The sequence below is a fragment of the Erinaceus europaeus genome, chromosome 9, assembly GCF_950295315.1.
Source record: "Erinaceus europaeus chromosome 9, mEriEur2.1, whole genome shotgun sequence".
Taxonomy (NCBI): Eukaryota; Metazoa; Chordata; class Mammalia; order Eulipotyphla; family Erinaceidae; genus Erinaceus; species Erinaceus europaeus.
In genome coordinates this window covers 90,878,772-90,898,853 of record NC_080170.1, presented here as the reverse complement: position 1 = coordinate 90,898,853, position 20,082 = coordinate 90,878,772, and the positions used below count along the sequence as shown (strand labels likewise).

The following is a 20,082-nucleotide window of genomic DNA, read 5'->3' as shown; positions in this document are numbered from 1 at the left end:
AAAATATAACCTGGATTCTGCAGCTCTTCTTTCCTAAGTTGAAGTTTTATCAAATGGGCACAATTAATGTTTCATTAATTGTGGTGGCATGAATTACTAGAAGTCGATTCAAGCTTTACAGTGAAGAAGTTTAAAAGACAGACACACTCATGTTTTCTGGTAGTTTCTGCAGAATCCTGGGGCTGACTCATTTTGGTTGACATGCCCATTCCTGAAGCAGCTTCTTCTTCTCTTTCTTCTCCTTCTTTAAATTTCTTTATTGGGAGATTAATGTTTTACATTTGATAGTAAATACAATAGTTTGTACATGCATAACATTTCACAGTTTTACATATAACAACTCAACCCCCACTAGGTCCTCCTCTGCCCATGTTCCAGTACTTAAACACCCCCCCTCCCCAAGCACATTCAAGTTTTTTACTTTGGTGCAATACACCAACTCCAGTCCAAGTTCCTGAAGCGGCTTCTTTAGCTCTGATTGGTCATGCCTTTCTTTGGTTCTGGGTCAAGAGCTCACCTCAGACCTAGGGTGAGTTTAGCCCTATCAACCACGTAGGCAGGGTAAGGACAGTCTTTCAAAGTAAATTTTAGGTGCCGTTACTGGAAGAAAGAAAAGGTGGATTCCAGACTGATAAAGACAGTAGATGTCCTTCACTTGCTCTTTGCCCTCCAATAGAGATTTTTAGAAAAGTCACTCCTAGAACAAACAAAAGTGCTGTCTCCACAGAAAAAGGCTGCTCTCAGTACTTTTATGCAGATCATCCATCTCTCCGTTACCCTCTGGAAATCTCTGCAACCTCAGGGAGGCTGATGTGCCACTTCAAGCTGGTGGCCATTGTGGGCTATCTGATTCGCCTTTCCATTGAGTCCATCCAGATTGAAGCTGACAACTGTGTCACCGATTCCCTGACCATATATGACTCCCTTTTGCCAATCCGGAGCACTGTTTTATACAGGTATTTATGCAAGCCAATCTAATTGGAGAGTGACATATATGTCAATTTTGATGTATTTGAGTTCCTCCTGGTTCCTTTTTTTAAATTTTTTATTTAAGAAAGGATTAATGAACAAAAACATAAGGTAGGAGGGGTACAACTCCACACAATTCCCACCACCCAATCTCCATAGCCCACCCCCTCCCATGATAGCTTTCCCATTCTCTAGCCCTCTGGGAGCATGGACCCAGGGTCGTTGAGAGTTGCAGAAGGTAGAAGGTCTGGCTTCTGTAATTGCTTCCCCGCTGAACATGGGCGTTGACTGGTCAGTCCATACTCCCAGTCTGCCTCTCTCTTTCCCTAGTAAGGTGTGTCTCTGGGGAAGCTGAGCTCCAGGACACATTGGTGGGGTCTTCAATCCAGGGAAGCCTGGCCAGCATCCTGGTGGCATCTGGAACCTGGTGATTGAAAAGAGAGTTAACATACGAAGCCAAACAATTTGTTGAGCAATCATGGATCCCAAGCTTGGAATAGTGGAGAGGAAGTGTTAGGTAGGTACTCACTGCAAACTCTAGTGTACTACTGCTTTCAGGTATATATTTTGCAGTAGTTTATGGATACATGTGCACATAAGCTCTCTCTCACAGAAACTGGTGTATATCTAGGTTATGGGACTTTGTTAGAAAGTGAACTACCTGAGATGAAATTAGAGTGTACTATAAAAGGAGAGGTCTCACCCGAGTAATGAAGCTGAAGGGTTGTCCATTCCACACGTGAAGTCTCTGGACACAGTCTGAGGTGAAGCATGTTGAGGTGGCAATCGTTGCGTTGGTTAGGTTGTGATCGGCGGATGCAATATTATTTGGTTTGGATTGGGAGATGCATACGGGAAAGTGGGCCCTATCCAAGGGTTCCAGTACTGGGGGAAGTAGGGGCTCTATAGTGGAGATGTGAGGTTCCTGCTGTCTTAGGGTTCAAAAAGACAATGGATAGTTAATGTTATCATCACATTATTTGGTAATTGGGTTAACTTTGAAAAGTCCTTTTGTTATGGTTTGCTGTACAGTATCCAGTATCTTGTATATAGCTGTGCTATTGGATGCTTCTAATCTACTTGGTCTAGGCTTTTGAGAGAGTCCGCGTATCAAATACACAGCCTATACATTAAAAGGATTCAGTTTGTGTTTTGAAAAACTTTGAGACATACAATTGATTTTCCCCCTTTCATATTAATTAACTACTGATTTATATGTCTACATTTTGCTAGGAGTGTACATAAACACCATTCCCTCCACCAAAGGACTGTGACCCATCCCTCCCGCCCACTCCCACCCCCCACTGGCCCAGGAAGCTACATGTCTACCCCTCACCACTGGGTTTTTACTTTGGTGCCCTACTTACAATTTGATCAGGTCCTGCTTTTAGTTTCCCTTTCAGATCTTCTTAATCAACTTCTGTTTATGAGTGGGATCATCCCATACAAAAAATGGGAATAGATGGGAAATTCCTCAAGATAGTGGAGTCTATATATAGCAAACCTACAGCCAACATCATACTCAATGGACAGAAGCTGAAAGCATTCCCCCTGGTTTCTTTTTTAAACCAATTTTGTGTATGGTCAAAATATGAAAGGCTGATTTATGTCCTATTTAGTAGCCCCTGTATTCATCAGAACCTGTCAGACTCATTGTTTACTCCCCCCACCCCCAAATCACTTTATTGAGGAGGGGGGTAATAACTTAGAATAGTTGTAGTCACATGAGTACCATTTCTTTTTTCTTTTTTATATTTATTTATTCCCTTTTGTTGCCCTTGCTGTTTTTTTTTTATTGTTGTAGTTATTATTGTTGTCTTCGTTGTTGGATAGGATAGAGAGAAATGGAGAGGGGAGGGGAAGACAGAGGAGAGAAAGATAGACACCTGCAGACCTTCACTGCTTGTGAAGCAACTCCCCTGCTGGTGTGGAACCAGGGGCTCATACCTTACGCAAGGATCCTTACATCGGTCCTTGTGCTTTACGCCACTTGCGCTTAACCCATTGTGCTACCACCTGACTCCCATGAGTACCATTTCTTATCTTCCCATGATAGGTGTCTGCACACTACTCCCACCAATAAATTAAATCTTTATCTGCATACATTACATGCCCTCCTGAGGTCCTCCCAACATTCTTTTGTTTTCTTTTTATAGTTCTTGGCTCTGTGTAGCATATAAGAGTAAAATGTCAATACAGCAAAATCTTTTGCAAGTGCTCCTAACATATAAGGCTGTGTGGTTTAATTCTACCTTCACTGCAATCACAATGGTGATAATAGTTTCAATTGAGTGTGATAATGTTCTGTTTTTTGGTATTGTTTGTTTGTTTATTGCCTCCAGAGTTATTGCTGGAGCTCAGTGCCTGCACTCGAATCCACTGCTCCTGGAGGCCATTTTCCCCCTTTTTTGTTACCCTTGTAGTTTGTTGTTGTGTTGTTATTATTATTGTTGCTATTACTGTCGTTGTTGGATAGGACAGAGAGAAATGGAGAGAGGACAGGAAGACAGAGAGGGGGAGAGAAAGACAGACACCTGCAGACTTGCTTCACCACTTGTGAAATGACATTCCTACAGATGGGGATCCGGAGCTCGAACTGGGATTCTTGCTCCAGTCCTTGCGCTTTGCTCCATGTGGGCTTAACCTGCTGCACTACAGCCCGACCTCCGATTCTGTTTGTTTTTAAATTATTATTAGTGTTTTTTATTTTTTTTATATTTATTTATTTTCCCTTTTGTTGCCCTTTTTTAAAAAAATTGTTGCTGTAGTTATTATTGTTGTTGTTATTAATGTCGTCATTGTTAAATAAGACAGAGAGAAATGGAGAGAGAAGGGTAAGACAGAGAGGGAGAGAGAAAGATAGACACCTGGAGTCCAGCTTCATTGCCTGTGAAGCACTCCCCTGCAGGTGGAGAGCCTGGGGCTCAAACTGGGATGGTTCTGCATGCCCTTGCACTTCGCGCTGCATGCGCTTAACCTCCTGCGCTACTGCCTGACTCCCAATGTTTTTTATCAGAGCACTGTTCTGCTCTGGCTTATGGTGGTGTGGGGGATTGAATTTGGGATTTTGGGGTCTCGGGAATAAAAGTAGCACAGGAATTCTGCTATTTCCTCTCACCTTACAATACTCTGCTCTTACTGCATACTAACAGCAAAACAATTTTATCTTTCCCCCCTTACTTTGAGGATAACATAATATTCATTGTGGGAAATGAGATCACTTAGAGAAAATGGTATCAACTATTTCAGATGAGATAGGGTGTGTTCAGGGCTGTATGTCTATAGACTACTGTCAACCATTTCACAACCCCATGACCTGGAACAAATGTCTCCATTATTTCTGCAAAAGAGCATTTCATAGATATTTTGGGTTTTTGGAAAACTCATGACACATTTTGTATAGAAAAATATTTATGTGCTTGAGCACACATATTTTTACATATATGCTAACATTTTTATTGGCCAATAGAGATAATTATAAATACTTAATATCTTAATTTTTTAAATTTAATTTGTTATTAGATAGAGACAAAGAGAAATTGAAGGGAGAGGGAGAGATAGAAAGGAAGAAAGACAGACAGACACCTGGACCCGTGCTTCACCATTTGTGAAGTTTTTCCCCCTGCAGGTGGGGGAGCAGGGGCTTGAACCCTTGTGCGTGGTAATATGAACGCTTAACCAGGTGCAATACCGCCTACTCCCCCAGTACTTAATATCTTTATAAACTAATAATGATAATTAGGTTTTGTAATAATTGAACATTTGTTACCCATTGTGTTAGACACATGGATTGCCTTATTAATTAATATGTTACATATTTTATGTTTATATATACATATATTGGTGTTTTGGGTGTTTATATATATTTTGTCAAAATTTATGCAATAATACAAGGTCATGCAGTGAAAAAAGTAAGTTTATTGCTGACTCATTTTCCACAGTCATCGTTCTTGGTTCCTTTTCACCCTTCCAGACATAGTTGGTTATCTCATTAATCTTCATCACAATGTTACGAGGCATATGTTATTATCACTACTATCTCAGAATTTAGCTTTGCACACCCTGCCTTTATAATTTGTTTCCTTTTATTTTATTTATTTATTTTTATTTATTTATAAAAAGGAAACACTGACAAAACCATAGGATAAGAAGGGTACAACTCCACACAATTCCTACTGCGTATCCTATACCCTCCCCTGATAGCTTTCCTACTCTTTAACCCTCTGGGAGTATGGACCCAAGGTCATTATGGGATGCAGAAGGTTGAAGGTCTGCCTTCTATAATTGCTTCCTGGCTGAACATGGGCATCGACAGGTCGATCCATACTCCCAGCCTGCCTCTCTCTTTCCCTAGTAAGGGTGGGGTTCTGGGGAATTGGAACTCTAGGACACATTGGTGGGGTTGTCTGTCTAGGGAAGTCTGGTTGGCATCATGCTAACATCTGGAACCTGGTGGTTGAAAAGAGAGTTAACATACAAAGTCAAACAAATTGTTGACCAATCATGTACCCAAGGGCTGGAACAGTGCAGATGAAGAGTTGGGGGGGCTCTCCATTTTGTAGATGGCTAGTAGGCATATTTTAGTTATATTCCAAAGGGCCTGTGGCTATACTAGTGTTTTTTGTTTTTTTTTCCCTGAGCCTGAAATCTGACATGCAGGTGGATCCTAGTTATTGTCTGGGAAGATGATGTCATGGCTGGAAAAAGGACCAGAAAGCTGGATCAGGAAAGAAAGTAGCTCTCAAATATGGGAAAGGTGTAGAAATGTTGTTGACTGTAAACCCTATTGATTTGATGTGATCTGGGACCCATATTCAGCTTAGGAGCCTATGTGACCTCTGCATCCCTCTAGATCTGAGCTCACATTCTGTGGTCATAGGTAGGAACATTCCAAGCTGCTCCAATATCAGGACCCATCTTCCTCAGGTGTAGCATAGACTATGTTCTCCAGTCTCCATTCAGAGGATGGAAAATTTTCTACAGTTGTTGATCCAAGTTGAGGGCAAGGTCCTATGGGGGCCCACAAAGGGGTCTGTTTTGTTGTTCCTGATATACATGACCAGTAAAGATGGAGAGAGAGATTTATTCTGGATCTAGGCCCATGATGTCTGTGTGGGAATCTCAGGACTCCCCAAATAGAGTTCCAGCTAATGGTGTGGCCTGATAGTGACTAAAGAGTCATCATTAATGTGTGCCAGTCTCTTGCCCTTATTCAGCTTTTGCAGTCTTTGCTTTGATAAGGATAGCTTGGGAGTGAGTGAGGGAAGTATAATAGGAAATAGGTGAGGATGGTAGCTAAATCAGTGTAGACACTATTTCATTATGAACTTCATACTGACTCACTATAGACTATTGTATACTTTTGCTTTCAGGTATATATTTTGCCCTAATTTATGGATACATGTGAACATATGCTCTATCACATGGGATCTGTTCTATATCTAGGTTTTGGGACCTTTTTTTTTTTTTTTCCTTAGCTTTGATTTATGGTGGTGTAGGGGATTGAATCTGGGACCTTGGAGTCTCAGGCATGAAAGTCTATTTATGGGGAGTCGGGTGGTAGCGCAACAGGTTAAGTGCTCTTGGCACAAAGCACATGGACCGGCATAAGGATCCTGGTTCAAGCCCCAGCTCTCTATCTGCAGGGGAGTCGGTTCACAGGTAGTGAAGCAGGTCTGCAGGTGTCTATCTTTCTCTCCCCCTCTCTGTCTTCCCCTCCTCTTTCCATTTCTCTCTGTCCTATCCAACAACAACAATAAAACAAGGGCAACAAAAGGAAAAATAAATAATAAAAAAAAGAAAGTCTATTTATGTAACCATTTTGTTATATCCGACAGCTTAGCTTATTTACTTTCTAGAGGAACCAGTGATGGTCCTTCAGGATAATTCTTTGGTAGTTACTGGATGAAAATGCATATACCTTTTTCACTTCTCCTCTGTCTGTAGTATCCTGTGACTACCGGTTGATGATGACCTGATTGGCAGAGTCTTAACTCATAAGAACTATAGAGGAACAGGAAATGCGTGGAATTGGTGGTGACTGGAGTTCAATCCTTATTTGCTTATTAATCATGTACTTTTGTTTTATTGTCTGGTTTCAGAATTTGTGAGCCCAGGAGAACATTAGTATCATTTGTTTCCACAAATAATCTCATGTTGGTGACATTTAAATCTCCTCAGATACAGCAGTTATCAGGAATACGGGCATATTTTGAGGTCATTCCAGAACAAAGTAAGTCTTCCCTGATTGAAAAAAAAATGCATTTCAGAAAGTACTGGTATGAAACTACAGTGTGATTTCTGCTGAGGCTGTGTAGTCAGTTTGGTGGCGTTAGTTACTCCAGTAGGAAGAGAGATCATGTCAGTGTTTCTAACAACAATAACAACAACAAGTCTTATTTATTATGTCCTGAAGAATGCTTTCTTCCCCTCCCTCTCTTTCTTCCTCTGGTAAGTCAATTATGTGGTTATTATTCCTTTTGAAGTCATCCCATAGGTCTCTGTTGTTTTCAGTATCTCTTAATTTCTTTTTGAGATCTCTTACTTCTTTTTTAGTTGTCTCTAATTCATCCTCGATCCTGCTAATTCTGTTTTCAGCCTCATTTATTCTATTCTCTCTCCCCTGTACTGTTTTCTGGAGTTCATCTATTTTGTTACCCTGTTCTAAGACTGCTTTAGCTTGTTTAGCTAGTTGTGCTCTTAGCTCAGCTATTTCAGCTTTCAGCTCTCTAATAACCTTGACATAATTAGTGTTTTCTTCCAGTGTCTCATTCGTTGTTTCTACATTTCTGATGATAATTCTTGCGAAGTCTTTACTCACTTCTGTGATAATTTCCTTAACTAGTGTTTGAATGTTGACCTCATTATTTTGTGCTTCAACCTTTGGGGGGCTTTTAGCTGGACTCTTGTCCTGATTCATTTCTGCAATATTTCTTCTTGTTGGCTTAACCATTTTATGTAGGTCCCTCTCTCAGTACTTTTCAAATTACTGATCACTCTTGCCTGGATTGACTTGTGTCTAAGTAAATTACTTAAAGGGTTCACAGTTGTGGAAATTGACAGTTGTTTCAATAGTATTTTAATTCCTGAGTTGGAGCACAGTGGCTTTAAAAGCCTCTTTTGTTCTTTTTTCTTCCCTGTAGGCTATGGAATGTAGGGAGCCTGAGGGCTTTTAAACTATAAGTAGCCTTCTTAGCTTAATCCCTCACTCCTGACCAAGAGATAAAGCACGGTGGAGGAGAGATAATACAGTGGTTATACAAAGAGATTCTCACACCCCAAGCATCCAAAGCTCTGGGCTCAATTTAGCTTCTCTGCCAAGCTGGGCAGCACTTCTGGGCCCTGTGTGTTTCTAAACAAGTCCCATTTATAAACTGTCTGTAGGTTCTGAGGCAACTATTCACTATGTTCTCATCTCTCTCATAGAACAACATGGAAAGGCTCCTACCACACAGCCCCACTGCTAGGCCACTGGGGTGTAGCTCTTCTCCCGAGTTTCCTTGTCAGTTCTCTGTCCCCTGGTATCAGCACAGGGCCTCCCCCCTGCTGCTCCAGATTCTGAGAGCAGTAGCAATGGAGACTCACAGTTGCATTTAGTGAATCTTAGGGAAGTCCTCTCCTCCCTTCAGCAGTCTGTTTGTTGGTGAAACAGACTGGAGGTGGTGCCTCAGCTGGTAAACTGCCAGACTGTTACCAGCCACTTAATCTCTCCCTAGGCTCCTCTCTGTCCATGAGCCACATGTATTTGCACTCACCAGTGATTTGGTGGGTTCCTGAAGTTGTTGTAGTTCTGCGTTGTTGTGGTCCCAGATGATCTTCTTTAGTATTCCTGGTTGACCCGGGAGAAGAGAGAAGAGAAACACAGCTGCTGCTGCTCCGTCAACAAATCTTATTTATTATTTTAATAAATAAAATTATGGAACCACAGTGTTATATATATCTACATATATATAATAGTGGTTTACAACATCTTAAAATTGCAGGGGTAAAATTTCATACCACACCTACTAGTAAAAGTATGTGCCCCCCCAACCTTTACAGTTCTCACCAAGTTTTAGAGACAATTTGAAATTTGGTTACTTTCATGGTGGCACATCTAGTTGAGTGCACAAGCTACAATCCACAAGGACCCAGGTTTGAGCCCCTGGTCCCCACGTGCAGGGGGAAAGCTTCACAACTGGTGAAGCAGGGCTACAGGTGTCTCTCTGTCCCTCTCCTCCTCTGTTACCCCCTTCCCTCTCCATTTTTGGCTGTCTCTATCTGATAAATAAAGATTAAACAAATAATTAAAAAAGAAATTTGGTTGTTTTCTTTTTCCAAGTTCATGTGTTTTAATTCTCTATATTCCACACATAAGCAAAAACAAAAATATCCAGTAGTTGTCTGTAAACTGATTACTTACTTCACTAAGAATAATCACCTCAAATTCTAGATGGTTTTATCTAAATAGTACAAAGTGTTACGTTATGTATCTTAAGCAACATACATATTCATTTTTAAAAATAAAACTTAGAAATTGAAAATTACACTTAATGCTTTTAAAGAAAGTATTATCACTATATAGATTTATAACTGAATATGTTTTGAAGTCAAATATAACATTTGCCTTCATGAATAGCTTGCCTAACATAAACAGCTTAGCTATATAGCTGCGGAATACTATTCTTAATTTTTAAAGTAAGGTTGTTGACCAAGGAAGTGGTTATTAATAGTTTATGAAATATATGCTGTGTGTTTTCCATAGTCTCACAATTGAGAACTATTATACATATACATATGTATTTTTTTTCAGAGTGTGAAAACACAGTGTTGGTCAAAGAAATTCCTGGTTTTGAAGGGAAGATTTCAAGCCCATATTACCCAAGCTACTACCCTCCGAAGTGTAAGTGTACCTGGAAATTTCAGGTAAACTCATTTTATCACTGTCTCAGAAAAATGTTGTGACTTTGATTTTAATTGCTACTTATTTTTTTAAGTTAACCACCTTTAACTTTTAATCATGAAAAGATATTAGTCTGTGTTAAAATTTTAAAACTTATTGAAATATAATGTATGCAAAATTAAAGTTTCCTGTGATTTTGTCTACAAATTGCTTGTTTTTTTTTGGCAGACTAGGGCTTATCTTTTCTTTTTTTAATATGTGATTTAATTTAATATTGGATAGAGACAGAGAGAAATTGAGAGGGGAGGAGGAGATAAAGAGGGAGAGAGACAGAGCGACACCTGCAGCCCTACTTCACCACTTGAGAAGCTTTCCCCCAGCAGGTGCTTGAACCCAGGTCCTTGTGCAGTGTAATGTGTGCATTTAACCAGGTGTGCCACCACCTGGCCCAATTTGTTATTCTGTTTGTACTTCTTCTTCTAGCGTTTGCCCTTCTTCCGTAGCCAGTCAACAGCGTCAGGTTGAAAGCTGTCAGGAGCTGCTTGTTGCTGGCTTTGAAAGTGACTGGGATCCATGTGGATTCAGTCGGCTAGGAAGGATCGTCAGTTTCCCCAATGAATGGGTACTCACGGGATGCACCACTAAGGAGTGGCCTTAGTCATGAAAGTCTTTTGCATAACTATTATGCTGTCTCCCCAGCCTCTATTTAATTTTTCAATGTCAGTATAACTTTTTTCCTGATAGGTGGCAGTATAGTTTATCCTCCACCAAACTGTACTTCTGGTTTTGTTTGTTTGTTTGTTTTTTGTTAAATGTGAAGAAATAATTAGATAATAAGAGTGGGGGATAATTGATGTCTTCCAAAGAATGTTGACCCTTTGGATGAATAAGAGACAATCCTGTTCCTCTGAGTCCCCCGTATCAGTTCTAGGCAGATGACACACAGAGGAGATGGCCTTCAGAGAAATGCAGCAACACTATGAATAACTTATGCACATTTTTCTTTTCTTTCCTTTTTTAAAGAATATTTTTACATTTGTTTTATTTAATCTGTTTTTTTGGATAGAGAAAGAGAGAAATTGAGAGGGAAGGGGAAGGTAGAAAGAGGGAGAGACAGAGAGATACCTGCAGCTCTACTTCAGCCCTTGTGAAGTTTCCCCCTGCAAGTAAGGACCAAGGGTTTGAGCCCAGGTCTTTGCACATTGTAGTGTGTGTGTTTAACCAGGTGTGCCACTACCGGCCACCAATTGTGTACATTTTTCAACCTTGGAAAAGTCATTTGTTTTTCGTTAGTCTTGATTTCTTCTGGAAGATAGGAATCACACCACCTGCCTAAGTAAATTGTGATGTTAATCACGGATTATTAAATGCAGCATTCATTCCCTCCCAAGGGATAGCTTTACTATACTTAAATACACATTGGAAAGAAACACATGGAATAAGCAAATTATAATGGAAAATATGATGACATAGCTGAAAATCACTATCATTAGAACAGTAAAAATTAATAGGTAAGTTTAATTTTTTAAAAGGATAAAAGGGTTTGAGGAGACAACAAAAGTTATGCAAAAGACTTTCATGCTTGAGGGTCTGTAGTCTTAAATTCAATCCCAGAACCACCATAAACTAGAGTTGAGTAGTGCTCTGGTCTCTCTCTCATTATATCTTTCTCTCTGTATCTCTCTTATTAAAATCAATCAATCAATCAATCAATCAATCAATCAATCAATAAAGGGACTGGGCTGTAGTGCAGCTGGTTAAGCACATATGCATCCTGGTTCAAGCCCCTGGCTCCTCACCTGCAGGGGGAGTCACTTCACAAGTGGTGAAGCAGGTCCGCAGGTGTCTGTCTTTCTCTCCCCTCTCTGTCTTCCTCTCCTCTGTCCATTTATCTCTGTCCTATCCAACAATAATGACATAAATAATAACAACAATAATAACCACAACAACGATAAAACAACAAGGGCAACAAAGGGGGGAAAATAGCCTCTAGGAGCAGTGGATTCATAGTGCAGTAAGTAACCTTGGAGGCTAAATAAATAAATATTCGAAAAGTTTTAAAAAATGTTTTTTAGTTTTTATTATATTATAACTTATTTATTATTGGACAGTTACAGAGAGAAATTGAGAGGGAAGGAGGAGGTAGAGAGGGAAAGAGACAGAGCAGCCCTACTTTATCATATGTGAAGCTTTTCCCCTGTAGGTGGAGACCAAGGGCTTGAACCTGGGTCCTTGCTAATGTATGCACTTATCCAGGTGCACTACCACCTGGCTCAATTGTAATACAGTAAGATTGAGTTACAAGCTATTTACTAATACTTAACTGGATGCTGTTTCCAAAAGACAAAGGGACCCAGAGAGCACAGGATTTGTGTGCATGAAATGTCAAACTTATCCCCCGGTACCGAATATGGCAGAATTGAGCAGTACTTTATTCTTTCTTTCATAACAAGATAAAAATAAATAAATCCATTTTTAAAAAGGAAGACAAACTGAGTAAGAAAGTGATTTAATAAAGTTGTGGAGGAGGACAAAAATCTACCACTTTCAAAGTATGGCATTGACAAAAAGTTCCATAAAAGTGGCCCTGAAAGCAGAGCAGAGTGAAGATGATCTTTGAGATAGTGAATTTATTTCTCCTAGGGAGGTTCTGGCCTATGGAATTGGAACTTACATTCCCCTAGACTTACCTCTACGCCCTAGTTTTGTAACCTTCTTGACCAGTCTTCTTCCCAAAGCCTTTTGTCTTTGTGAAGCTATTTAAAGCCTTATATAGAGTCATGTGGTGAGTTAAGATTTTCTCTTTCATCCATATATGCAGCAAATATACACATCATAAACATGAAATAAATCTTTTGCCTATCTGTCTCATGCCTGTTTGATTATTTGTTCAGCTTTTGAAGAACCTAGAGGGCACAATAAAACCGAGGCAGGTAGATTTAAGTGCTGCCTTCTGTTGATTATCTCTGGGAAAAGGCTTAACGGGAGATATTTAATTGTAAATTTCTCTTTCATAGGTAATCCATTCTCTCAGACTCCTTTCAGTGAGATCAGACTTTATACCAATGATATGTTTTGGGTGACATTATTTTATCCCTCCCCCAAATTACATGGGCATGTACTATATAGGCAAAACTATTGGGAGTGAGGTTGGGGGTGGGAAAGAGCCCAGAGCTTTTAGTCATCTTCCTAGGAGCCCAGGAATTTAATAATTTTTTATGTGATCTTAATAGCTAACATGAAAGTGGACTAGAAATATTATCTGGGAGAATGGTAGCATAGTAGAGAATAGTTGGAAGCTAGATTAGGGAAGAGAGTAGCTCCCATTCTTGAAGGGAAAAACCATATATATATATATATATATATATATATATATATATATATATTTCTTGTTGGGCTTTGCTGGGGATTTAAAGCAGTTTTATTACAATAAAGGGTTATTTAGTTACATAAAAACCATGGTAGTAATGGACAGTAAGTGAAGACATAAGCTGAAACTTGGACTAGGTGTGGTGTATTGCACCAAAGCAAACGACTCTGGTGGTAACCAGAAATTGTGAACAGTGGGATCATTTACTCATCTAAGCCCATTGTGTCAATGGGGGTATCCAAGAATTCCTTGACTAGGACCCCAGGTGATGAAGTGGCTTGGCATTGGCCAAAATGGCCAACATTAGGTGAACTAGTCTCTCACCCCTATCCCGTTTTAATAGCTCATTCTCTGTTTGGTAAATTTAAACTTTCTCCCAGTTGTTAAGGTCCTGAAGGTCAGTAGTTGTATCTGAGCTGGTATTAGATTTATAGAATCTGGCCTTAAGAAGGAATTAGATTTGGGGTTTCAGTGGGCTCTAAGTTAACCTCAATTAACCTCTTTGATAATTACAATAAAATTATCTCAAGGATAATTATTATTTACTTGATATATATTTAGTCAGAATAATTTTAGATAATTGTATATACTGAAGATTGGCAGATGGTGACAATATTAAGGTCCTGCCAGATGAGATTTGAAAAAAAAATGCAATAGTAAACTCTTATATAGTTAGTAAAATATCTAGGGTGTAGGCCAAGGGAAGTGAAGTAGGGGTAAGGAGAAGAAGATATTGAGGGCTAAGTAATAAACACTTAGGTGAAGAAGTTTGGTGTCAACTGTAGGTCATTCTACTAGGCTGTCAAGCTTATTATATTTAAGTCTAATTACAGAGCAATATTACTTAGAATTTCCCATTGCTTTAATCTTTATCAAAGATCTGTAACATTGCTGGAAAGCATGCAAACTGAAACTGGATGGGACTGAGTGCCTCTTGTGTTAGTAACAATCTCACCAGGCAAAAGAAGGTAGATACTGGCATCTCAGAAGACAGTCATCAGTAAAAGCAGTAGCAGCATGACATAGTGTGGTGGCAAAGGCAGTGTCATTTTAGGTCAGACCATCAAACGCAATAAAATGGGGTAAGGGATCAGAAAGACTTCAAGGAATACAAGCAAAACCCCAGAGATGCCAGAATGAGGAGAAATAGGCATTTTAAAAGAGGAGAGAGGCTCCTTACAGGAGCTTAAATGACAATGTTTATTATTATTATAACCAAGTTAGTTAGGGGCATATTTATACTGAAAATCCAATAGAATTAACTACAATCTATTTGACTGTAGTAAGCTTCATACAGTTTTAGAGTATTTATTAATAACAAAGTTCTAGGCACTGATGGGATTAAATTATTATGATCTATTAGGCCTGAAGTTATAGGTACCTTAAGTATTAAGTTTTTGAACTGCTAGTCTCTTCAACAAATGGTGTTGGAAAAAATGGGTTGAAACATGCAGAAGAATGAAACTGAATCATTATATTTCACCAAGTACAAAAGTAAATTCCAAGTGCATCAAGGACTTGGATGTTAGACCACAAACTATCAGATACTTAGAGGAAAATATTGGCAGAACTCTTGTCTGCATAAATTTTAAAGACATCTTCAATGAAATGAATCTAATTACAAAGAAGACTATGGCAAGCATAAACCTATGGGACTACATCAAATTCAAAAGCTTCTGCACAGCTAAAGAAACTACTACCCAAACCAAGAGACCTCTCACAGAATGGGAGAAGATCTGTACATGCCATACATCAGACAAGAGGCTAATAACCAGAATATACAAAGAACTTGCAAGTCTCAACAACAAGAAAACAAATAACTCCATCCAAAAATGGGGGGAGGACGTGGACAGAATATTCACCACAGAAGAGATCCAAAAGGCTGAGAAACACATGAAAAAATGCTCCAGGTCTCTGATTGTCAGAGAAATGCAAATAAAGACAACAATGAAATACCACTTTACTCCTGTGAGAATGTCATATATCACAAAAGGGCAACAGCAGCAAATGCTGGAGAGGTTGTGGGGTCAAAGGAACCCTCCTGCACTGCTGGTGGGAATGTCAATTGGTCCAGCCTATGTGGAGAACAGTCTGAATAACTCTCAGAAGGCTAGAAATGGACCTACCCTATGATCCTGCAATTCCTCTCCTGGGGATATATCCTAAGGAACCCAACATACCCATCCAAAAAGATCTGTGTACACATATGTTCTGAGCAGCACAATTTGTAATAGCCAAAATCTGGAAGCAACCCAGGTGTCCAACATCAGATGAGCAAGTTGTGGTATATATACAATGGAATACTACTCAGCTATAAAAAATGTTGTCTTCACCATTTTCAGCTCATCTTGGATGGACCTTGAAAAATTCATGTTAAGTGAAATAAGTCAGAAACAGAAGGATGAATATGGGATGATCTCACTCGCAGGCAGAAGTCAAAAAACAAGATGAGAAGAGAAAACACAAGTAGAACCTGAACTGAATTTGGTGTTGAACCAAAGTACAAGAGTCTGGTGGGTGGGGAGAATACAGATCCAAGAAGGATGACTGAGGATCTAGTGGGGGTTGTACTGTTACATGGAAAACTGGAAAATGTTATGCATGTATAAACTATTGTATGTACTGTCGAATGTAAAGCATTAATTCCCCAATAAAGCAATTAAAAACAAATAAATAAATATGTAAAAATTAAAAAAAATTTTGAACTGCTTAAACAATTTAAACCCAGTATAGGAATTCAATCAGCATACTAATTTGGAATATTAAATATTTGGACTAGACAATTTATGCTTAGTATGAGAATCTAAGCAGTTAAAAAACTTGAAGTATTAAATCTTTCACCAGTTTGTACTTAATAGTTAAGAATAGCACCAATGTGTCCTGGAGTCCCACCTCTCCAAAGCCCTATCCCACTAGGGAAAGACAGAAACAGGCTGGGAGCATGGGTTGACCTGCCAATGTCCATGTCCAATGGAGAAGCAATTACAGAAGCTAGACCTCCCACCTTCTGCGCCCTATAATGATCCTGGGTCCATACTCCCAGAGGTATAAAGAACAGGAAAGCTTCCAATGGAGGGATGGGATACAGAACTCTGGTGGTAGGAATTGTACCCCTTTTATCCTACAATCTTGTCAATCATTGTTAAATCAATAATAATAATAATAATAAATTCATGCCTGAGACTCTGAGGTCCCAGGATCAATTCTCAGCACCACCGTAAGCCAGAGATAAGCAGTGTTCTGATTAAAAAGTAAAATAACACTTAATTATAAAATGAAAAAAGAATAGCATCATTATTTTACAAAAGAGAAAAACTAGAAGCTGATTTTGTATGTATATAATAATCATCATAAGACTTTGATAGAAATTTGATAGTTCACCTTGATTATGGAATTCCCTTTTAATATTTAATACACCACAAACTTTCTATTATGTGCTTTATTCATTTAACTGAATTTACATTAGTAACCAGAAAAAAATTCTGTATGCTTTCTATACTGTACTTATACAGTTTCTTTACAACCCCTATGAAGTTGTTATGAAAAAGTCAGGCTATTTCCCTAGCAGTCCGTATTTAAAAGTTTTTTGTTTTTTTTTTAGCTTTTAGATCTAGTCCAGCTTTTTTAAATTTGTTTTTTATTTCTAAAAAGGAAACATTGGCAAAACCATAGGCTAAGAGGGGTACAACTCCAAGCAATTCCCACCATTAGAACTTTGTATCCCATCCCCTCCCCTGATAGCTTTTCTATTCTTTATCTGTATTTTAAAACTCAAGGATTAGTTTTATAAAGCAAAAGGTTAATCTCACAAGAAGATTTAGATAAATCTTATATAGTTGTTCAAATGCTTAAAGATAATCCTTTAATTTTATACCACTTTAGCACCTTTTTAGACTGAATAAATAATTTCTGCTCAGTGAAAATGTGAAATAATTATTTTATGAACATTAAATTTTCTTTTAAAAATCATGTATTTTAGATTCAACTTTTAAATTTTAAACTAGTTTTACTAAGAATAGACCTTAGGTCATATGTCTTGAAAACATTTAAGTTAGACATCTAGGACAGCATATAGAAAACATAATCAACACATAGACATGGACAGAGATTTCAACTTACTAATAATTTAGTCAAACTTGTTTCTACATAACCTTAAGTCTTAATGAGAAGATCTTATAATTAAATAAAAATCTTAAATTTGGCCAAAATAAATTATAGTCTGTCCCCAGTAGTACCTGATTTTATTTGCAAAAATACATATATTATTTAAAAAAAACCTTTGTTTAGCAATTATATATTTAAAAATTCTGACATGCATTAAGGCAATAAGGGCAAACAAAAAGGTTTATTGTTTTAAGTTTTTGTTATGCTTTAGATATTAAGATTAATAAAAGCCTTTTAGGTTACTTTTTAGTTAAAAGAATGCAAACACAAGGAAAAAAACCCCTTTAAAATGGTCTGTAGTTGGATAACATAGGATGGTTTCTGAAAATGTTTAATCTAGACCAGGAAGTTAGCTTAATGCTGAATATAATAACTTCCTAATACATGAAGGCTTAGGGCTCTTAGACCATATGTTTTAGTTTCATCACATGGGGTTAAAGTCATTGATTTTTAACAATCCAACTTACAGTTCAAAGAAATAAAATTGACATTGAAAATTATTTATATTATTTGATAGTACAGAGAGAAACTGAGAGGGGTGTGGGGAATAGTGAGAGAAAGAGAGAGAATCTTGCAGAATTGATTCACTGCTCATGAAGTTTACCTCCTACAGGGACTGGAGGCTTGAACACAGTAACATGTACACTCAACTAAGTGCACCACCACCCAGCCCTGAGATTAAACTGATATTTAAATTAGATTTTACTTAAAGTTAACAGCATTAATTTATGTATTTAACCAAGGTAACACACATTTTACAGATTATTACAGTTATTTAAAACTTTGAGATAAAACCAAGTAATATTCAGAAAATCAGCCACATTTAATAAAGAATAAAACTTTGATGTGACAATGCTTCTCAGAACTGAAGATGCCCCAGATAGCCATATTTGAGTGGATTAATTTTCCACAAAGGGAGATTGCAGAATGCTCTAGGGACCCTCTAACATAGCCTGGACTTTTTCATAACAACTTCATAGGGGGTTGTAAAGAAACTGTGTAAGTACAGTATAGAAAGAATATAGAATGTGTTTTCTGGCTACAGATGTAAATGGATAGGAAAGAGTGTTGTTAATATTCGGAAGGCTCTTGCCGGGCTGGCTTGCTTCAAGGCGGGTAACAGAGACGCGGAGACAACGGCTGGGCAGGGAAGCTGTATTTCTTTATTCAGGAACAACGATTCATAAACTAAGACAAACTAATCACCAAACAGAACTCTGCTGTCTCTTTGCGGCGGCGCAAGCACTCTTTCTTTTACTCTCGAACTCAGGAACCCTCTCCCTTACTCTCGAACTCAGGAACTCAGGAACCCTCTCTCCGGGTTCCTTGGGGCGGGGCCAAACAGGCCCGCGAAATTAACAGGACTGATCCAATTCTCTTGGCGGGGGAGGGCTAGAACAAACCAATGTAAAGCATACGACAAAAGAGTACTCAGTTAAATGAATAAAACACATGATAGAAAGTTTGTGGCCTATGAAATATTAAAAGAACTCCATAATCAAGGCAAACAATTAAATTTCTGCAAAAATTTTATTGTCAATATTATACACATGCAAAACCAACTTCTTGTTTTTCTCTTTAGTAAAATAATGATGCTTTTTTTTTCTTTGCTTCTAGGGTTATTGCTGGGGTTTGGTGCTTGCACTATGAATCCACTGCTCCTGGTGGTCATTTTTTTTCCATTTTGTTGTTATTGCTGTTGTTGAATAGGATAGAGAAATTGATAGAAGAGGGGAAGACAAAAAGGGGGAGAGAAAGATAGATACCTACAGACTTGCTCCACTGCTTGTGAAGTGACCTCCCTTGCAGGTGGGGAGCCAGGGGCTTGAACCAAACTGGGATCCTTATGTTGGTACTTGCGCTTCACAACATGTACGCTTAATCTGCTGTGTTACCACCCCCTCAACAATACTATTCTTAAGCTAATTGACTTAGTATTAAGTATAAACTGTCTGGGGAAAATTTAATAGTTCAAGTTTTTTTTAACTACCTAGACTAATACTGACTTATGTATATGTATACACATTAGAGTTTTAAGGATGAAGAATTGTCATATGACAGACAAAAGTAACTTATTTGACATTTACCAAAGATAGTAACAAAACTTGAAACAAGAATTATCCAGTTTTAATTAAAAACTTAACCTTTTGGGGTGCCATTTTAATCCCTAATAAGAGTTGTAAACTTATAGACCTGCAGCAGCTTTTCTGAGGTTTTGAGTTCAACATTCATCAGGGAAAGTGTGGCCTCTAAAGGCAAGGTCATTTCTGTTTTGGAGATAGCACACTTTTTGCTACTTGAGAAAAACTTACTAAAGCTTTAGAAGCAGTGCTGCTTAAGAAAAGATTCAAAGATAATAAGGTAGGCATCCACAGAGAGTTCAGAATTAAAAGGAGACTTGAGTAAGGCACCAAATGAACAAGCAGAAGTGCCACTGGTGAATTGTAGTTGAAGGATAGAGTATGAGCATATCAGAGAGCTTGTGTTACAGTATCACCTTCTTATTGTTGAGAAAGGAGTTATAAGCTATGCCCAACATATATTGCAACCGATAGCCAATTTACATTATAATATTTTATTAAACATTTATTTTTTATCCCAGGAATCTCAATTTAACTGCATGGTTTCCAGAACATCTAGAGACAGAGTGAAAGATGTATTCCCCACAGTAGGTGCTAGAATAGTCCTGGAGAGAGAG

The 20,082-nt window shown here is 38.3% G+C and overlaps 1 protein-coding gene across 1 annotated transcript in view; it reads left to right on the top strand.

The window, feature by feature from the left end:
* TMPRSS7 (transmembrane serine protease 7) overlaps positions 1-20,082 on the top strand; it is a 47,366-nt gene that overhangs the window by 6,957 nt on the left and 20,327 nt on the right. Inside the window, exons 4-6 of the mRNA XM_060198398.1 lie at positions 707-956; positions 7,071-7,201; positions 9,761-9,873. Of these exons, the coding sequence (XP_060054381.1) occupies positions 707-956; positions 7,071-7,201; positions 9,761-9,873 (494 nt within the window). The remainder of the gene's footprint in view (positions 1-706; positions 957-7,070; positions 7,202-9,760; positions 9,874-20,082) is intronic.